The 6,881-nt window shown below is 37.2% G+C and overlaps 1 protein-coding gene across 1 annotated transcript; it reads left to right on the forward strand.

The window, feature by feature from the left end:
* The first annotated feature begins 1,872 nt into the window (after window positions 1-1,872).
* Window positions 1,873-4,528, forward strand: LOC114823684 (transcription factor bHLH18-like). The gene is made up of 5 exons (XM_029099104.2): window positions 1,873-2,013; window positions 2,505-2,589; window positions 2,781-3,389; window positions 3,666-4,037; window positions 4,127-4,528. Exons 2-5 carry the CDS (start codon window positions 2,563-2,565, stop codon window positions 4,199-4,201), a joined length of 1,083 nt encoding a protein of 360 aa, XP_028954937.1. The 5' UTR covers window positions 1,873-2,013; window positions 2,505-2,562; the 3' UTR covers window positions 4,202-4,528.
* Window positions 4,529-6,881: the final 2,353 nt, after the last annotated feature.

Raw genomic sequence — 6,881 nt, forward strand, 5'->3', positions numbered from 1 at the left:
ATATAATTATAATTGAATTAATTATTTGGACTTTGGGCCAAATTAAAGTGTGGGGGGAAAAATATAAAACCCATAAGGCTTAAAAAATAGGTATTTAAATTCGGGGCCAAAAAACATGGGGCCAAAGCCCATGGATAGTCTAATTAAATTTGTACCGTGCGCCCAGGCCCAAAAATTGGGCTAGGGTAAATCGGACCGAGCCAACAGAGGAGGGCTTCAGGCCTTTCTAGGCTGTGGGAGCAGGCCCAACCTTCTGGGTGAGGTCCATAAAGGCCCGTAAGGGACACAGATCCACTACGACGCAACATAGGTGATCCCTAGGACGCAATCCAGTGCATTGGGGTGTAGGGACCAAAGGATGGGTTTTACTGTGGTGGGGAGCATGGGGAGACTTGAGTCATTCGGGCTAGTGTCATGGGTTGAGTCAAACAGAGGCCTAATTGGGCTCTGTGATACGGGCCATGAGAGGTGAAGCCCAACTGGGCTTAGGTAAAGTCCAAAACATCCTAGGTTAGAACTAGGTCGTGTCGTTGGGGAAAGAAGATGGCGTCGCCGCTTCAGGTGGCTAGGTTTTGGTACAACGTTCTCGGTGCATGGCAGTGGGTTAAACGACGAGCCAATTCCTAGTGATGGATGGCGTGTACCTCGACGTCGGGGGGAAAGAGAAGAGGGGAATCAAACTTGACTTTCATCCAAATTCGATGAAATTCTTCTGGAATTTCAACGATTTTGGTTCAAAAATCATGACACCATGTTGAAATTTTGCCAGAAAATTGCACGGCAAGGCCGTGGTTTTGCTGCAAGCAAGTTGGGGTTTCTGGAACCCTAATTTTTTTTTTTTCAATTTCCAAATTAATTCAATGCATTTCAATTAATTTAATGCATGGACATATATTTAATGCAATTCATGGCAATATCAATTCACATAATTCAACAATTATGAATATGATGCATACATAATTTACGTAGAATCCAAAATTCGAAATACCTAAAGTTGGGTCATGCATCATGGTGAATGTTCATGCTATCAATGCTACAAAAATATCAAGATAAAAATCGTTGTTTTGAAAGAATCTAATTGCGTGATGATATTGATGAACTGACTTGATGTAGAAAACTTCAACATCAGGTTCCTAAATGCAACGGTAAGAGCGTGCTAATAACGTGTTGTGGTCTATACTTAACTGACAGGGAAAGGGGGTTGGCAGCAGAGAGAAAATATAGAGAGAGATGTGTTTGTGGGGTTGTGTAAAGGATATGTTATTCCCCCTACGCAGTGCCTTTATTTATAGTAATAAGAGAGAAAAAATCATTCTCCTCCAAGGAATACAATTCCCAAAAGGAAATAATAACCAAATCTAACCTAGGATTTAGACAATCACACTTAAAAAGAAATTTATAACAATGTTTTATTTGTTATTTGTTATACAATATACTCAAATATGATTCTAATTTCTCAATTATAACTCCCTTAAATATCTTATAAATAAATAAAAAAGGAGAATTATAGAAATATATTACCTAGAAGTGGACAGGAAATACTCTTGATCTTGGTATAGATGAAGCCGTACAATCTCGTAATTTTGAAATTCCTCTAAACCTGAATATTCTGAATTCAAGGTGAGTTATAAAAATTTCGGAATTTCAATTCCAAAATTGGGTTGATATTCATCTCTTAAAATTTCTTGAATTGAAATTGAAAACATGTATTTTTGGTCCGATTCAACGAAAATCAGGTTACCCAATCAGTTGAATTTATAGGTCAAAACAAGAAAAAGCCTCCTAATGAATAGCGTTCACTCATCAGAATGCGGGAAACATTTTCACACGTGCCACTATAACTTATAGTATATTATTGGATCGGTGCATTCTATTTTCTTAATTTGCTTGCTTTTTAGTCATCTTTTCGATGTGGAGCGCGTTCGTACACCTATAAAAGATTACAATTGCAAGACTCATCTTTCCTGGAGAACTGGAAAAACAAAAACTTGGATAGTCTTCACCGGTCGTAAGGTGAGGTGTTTTTCAACTTTCAGTGCTCCTATTTCCATTTTTCCAAGTTCCAAGGAGTTTTCTTGGGGTTTGCTACGAGATCTCTCGGCTTCTTTGATTCCTTAAGTTCCCTGAACTTGTTTTTGAGGGTTCATTACTATCCATCAAGCAGGCCTTTTGAGATTTGCGTTTCTTTTTAATTTATTCAATCAATTAATCTCTGGGAGATGTGAATGTTTAGTCAATATTGTTACCTCTGTAAATTTTGTTTAGTACTTTTGAGTCTTTGACATTTAATGCATAGACGATCATATGCATACAAATCTGATCCACGTTTTGCACTTCTTGTTCTTCACCTCTCTGCAATCTTGTTTTTGTTCTGAAGTTTCTAGAAAAGATAATATTTATGATCATATTATAGTCTACATATCAGCCTTCCATGAAATCTTTGTTCTTTGTTCAAGTTTTATTCATGCCTTCGTACATAACTAAGATTTTACTATTATGTTCAGTTGAATCAAACGCTGCTGCTAATTACTATCCACTCCAAGGAAAGAAACCAGGTGCATAATGGACATGATCTCATCAGCAGAATGGGTATCTGATTTTGTAATTCTCATTTCTAATTACAATTTATTATATACTCCTTTCCCATCTCTTAACATGAAGAGAAGTTAAGGGAAAAAAAAAATGGGAAATCTGAAAAAAATGGATGCAAAAGAGTAAAATATTAATCTTGACAAGTTCAAATTTTTGGTTTTCTAGTAATGCTTTGATTTATATTATAGGAAATGGAAGATCCCACTTTTATCAATCAATACGAAATGAGCTCTCTGGACTACTCATTTGAAGAGCTCATATTCCCGTCTCTCTCATCTGATAGCTACTGTTCCAATCCGAATTTCACATCGAAAGCCACAGCTGCTACACACAACTTCAGCAAAGCATTCATTGAAAATCCCCATCAGACCGGCACTCAGGGAAGGTCAGCAAAACAGCCTAAGAACACTAATAGTTGGAAATCTTGCTCCACTGACCACATAATTGCTGCCAAAGCTTCTTCTTCTTCCTCGTCACACCTAATTTCATTTGAGAACTCCGACTCATCACCTCCAACCACTTCTCAGCAGTACTATGGTCTAGATTGCAAAGTTATCAAGCCAAAGAATGAGGTGGAATATTCTAATGGAAAATTGAACCCTTCAGCTTTGGCTTCCCAATGTTCCTATGACACCCAAATTTGTTCACCCAAACATGGACAAGGGATCAAGAGGGCAGCTACGGTGACTAGAAGTCCTTTACATGCTCAAGATCATGTTCTTGCTGAGAGAAAGCGCCGAGAAAAGCTCAGCCAGCGGTTCATTGCTCTATCTGCCTTAATTCCAGGACTAAAGAAGGTACTAGCTAATCAGTTAACTTTTTTGTTGGTACTTCTAATGTGTTCACTGTTAGACAGTATGTTATGTTTGTAAAGTTATGATCTAATGTAGCCTTTTTCACACTATCATGTTTTAAACTGTTAATGATCTAGATTTTATGGAAGAGTTTGTCTAATCAATGACCCAAATTGATAATCTGGCAGTCGTGTTGTCTGCTAAGAGAACACTTCCGTAGTTTACTTTGGTTATAATGCCATTAAAGATTCTAATTTACCCTTTATCACAAAATTACAGATGGACAAGGCTTCGGTCCTCGGAGATGCGATCAAGTACGTGAAACATCTTCAAGAACGTACGAAGGTGCTGGAGGAACAAGCAGCCAAGAAAACTGGGGAAGCAGTGGTTTTTGTGAAGAGGATGCAGTACTCAGCGGATGATGATATATCTTCATCCGACGAGAACTCCGAGAGCTGCTCTGACCAGCCACTGCCAGAAATTGAAGCAAGAGTTTCGGACAAGGAGGTTCTCATACGAATCCACTGCGAGAAAACCAAAGGATGTTTGACAAGCATACTAAGTGAAATAGAAAAGCTTGGTCTCACCATAGTTCACAGCTGTGCCTTGCCCTTTGGCAATTCAACTCTTGATATCACTGTAGTTGCTCAGGTACCGATACTTGGTTAGGTTAATTTGGTACTTAAACCTGACATTTTTTTTACCCTTAACTAATAAGACTCTCTATTTCTTAATTACAGATGGATGTTGAATTCAGAGTGGCAGGGAAACATCTGATAAAAAACCTAAGACATGCTTTGTTCAAGTTGGTGTGAACAGAAATTTGAAGTTTTGACGTTCACTCGGCGTCCTAGAGTTGGAGATAAATAGGAATAAACCTGACAGTTTTTTTTTTTTTCTTCTAGACCTTTGGAGGAAACACCAGCCATTGTACTCATGCTGCGAGCAAGGCTTTATTTTGCAGGAGGGTTTTTTCCTATGTGTTTTTTGCGTGGTTGACCGGCCGTTAACCACGTTCGATTACCCTCGTGCTATATATGAAAACCTAGCTGCAGTTTTTTGTTGTTGTGAAGCGCTTTTGTGTGAACTTCCTTAGCAATCTCTTTGCTATCCTCTTGGCAATTGATTCTTTTTTATTTTGATTTTTCTTTTTGTTTGATCGTATATTACTAGTTACATGCTCACATATGTAATTATATTTGTCTATTATTTCTTATAAAATATTTATATTACTTTTTTTAGAAACCAAATTGAGAGTGAAAGTAGAGGAGGGAGTGGGGGTTGAAGTGGGAGACGTGGGTTATTATTATTTTTTTTTAAATCAATTATTTTTATTGTTTTTATTAGTTGTTTGATATATTTATTCATACTCAGAGCATTTTCATTCATGTTAAATTGACATGGCTAGATCTCAAATCCGACCTAAAACACACCATCAATTTTTGGGTCGCCAAGGCTCACCAATCATGGCTGGCGCCATGTCGATTTTGAGTCCAAGCCCAAATCCATGACCCTATTGTCAACGTATCCATTTTTTTTTTGTGCTACATAAACTAACGCTTGGGCCAGCCACAACAGTCAGTTGGGCTTCCAACAACTACTTCAACACTAACTATAACCACGTGGCCAAATCTCGGACGTCCATTTCCAATTTTCAGTTTAATCCAACTATTATACTATTCTTCCTAATAATAACTGTTTAATCCAGAAAATATAAGAAAAAATAGAAAAACCAAATAAAAAAATATTCCAAAAGTTACTTGTAGATTTTATACAAATACTAAATCTTTTTTTCTCTTCTCACACCAAATTTTATACAATTTTTATTTTCTACATTCTTATTTCATTGTCTACATTCCTATTTTGTTTGTGCTTACAAAAATGGCATCTCCCATCGAAGGTGTAGCTGAAGCCGGAACCACATGGTTGACTCGCTGAATATGTTTTTTGTGTGAGTATTGGAAAGTCGTTACCCGTTGTCCAATTACGGGCAATGAGCATGCAGAGGTGTGCTAATATGTGGAAGCAAATTCATGAAGGTTATGTCGGTTGGTATGGCACTAGTCGTAGGGAAGGCGCATTTACTATTTAAGTGAATAGTAACTGCCATAAGTCTACTCCTAGATCTGAATCTATCAAAGCTGGTGGGAATGCAATTAGGGCCAGTTTAGATTGCTGCATTTTTTTTTAAAGATTGATTCTACTGTTCTTTAAGAATAATCAACTATTAAATACAACATTTGAGTATTTGATAAACTGTATTTTTAAAAGCGTTGTGAATATGAAAAGCAGTGTAAAGGTATTCGGTGAATTTAATATAAAAGTGATATAATTGTTTATAATGACAAGAATGGACATGGTAGTGGGAGTGGTGGCAATGACACCGATGGCGAAGGCGGTGATGGTGATGGTAGCAACAATGGTGGAAGTATGATGGTGGTGACAATAGTGGGATGTGGTAGTTAGGGTGAAAACATAATAATCATGGTAGGGGTGATGGTAGAGGAGGTGGTGGCAGTTCTGGTTATAGTGGTGGTGGTGGTGATGGCGACAACGATGGTGATAGCGGTAGTGACGATTGTGGTGGTAATGGTGGTGGTGGTAATGTGGTGGTGGTGTAAGGTTAGTGTTTGTAGTGGTAGCTAGTGGGGCTCACTTTGTTTTTCAAGGGACAAAGGGTGTGTAAAATGAAAAATAGTGGTAGCTGGAGGCTATTGCTTTTACAACATGCAGGATATTTTACTTTTACTGAACTTTTTTTTATTGTTTGACTTTAAAGTGAAGCAGTTTTTGGTAAAAAAAAGGGGGGGACGTTAGTTAACTTATTTTCTAAAATTGAATTATTTGTGAAGGGTTATAACTGTTATTTAATGGGTTTTTGGTTTACAAACTGTGTTTTATTAATAATATAATTATTTATAATGATAAGAATAGACATAGTAATGGGAGTGGTGGAGATGATACCTATGGCCAGGGCAGTGGTGTTGATAGTAGCAACAAGTTGGAAGTATGATGACAATAATGGAGGGTGTGGTTGGCGTCCAAACGTAATAATAGTGGTAGAGGTGGGGGTGGTAGTTCTGGTTGTGGCGGCAGTGGTTATACTGGTGGTGGTGGTGGTAGTGGCCATAACGATGGTGGTAGTGGAGGTAGTGGTGGTAATGGCGGTGATTGTGTAAGGTTAGTGTTTGTAGTAGCAGATGGTGGGGCTCACTTTGTTTTTCAAGGGATAAAATGTGTATAAAATGAACAATAATGTCATTTAAAAAAATAATAATGATGGTATTACAAAAATTGAAAATATTTATTAAAAGCTCAACTTCGCTTTTTATAAAGAAGCTTTTAAAGGCAATATGTAGATTGCTCTTAAAAACTACTGTCTGAAGTAGCCCTTATTTTTAAAATATGCAGGATATTTTATTTTTAATAAATACTTTTTTATTGTTAAACTTTAAAGTAGAGCTTTTTTTTTTATTAAAAAACAGGTCCTTAGTT

This window comes from Malus domestica, chromosome 16 (genome assembly GCF_042453785.1).
Source record: "Malus domestica chromosome 16, GDT2T_hap1".
NCBI classification, from domain to species: Eukaryota; Viridiplantae; Streptophyta; class Magnoliopsida; order Rosales; family Rosaceae; genus Malus; species Malus domestica.

Coding starts and splice junctions, on each gene's coding strand:
- LOC114823684 (XM_029099104.2), top strand. CDS start 2,563: ATGGACATGATCTCATCAGCAGAATGG. Junction 2,590..2,780: donor TGATCTCATCAGCAGAATGG/GTATCTGATTTT, acceptor TTTATATTATAG/GAAATGGAAGATCCCACTTT. Junction 4,038..4,126: donor ATATCACTGTAGTTGCTCAG/GTACCGATACTT, acceptor TCTTAATTACAG/ATGGATGTTGAATTCAGAGT.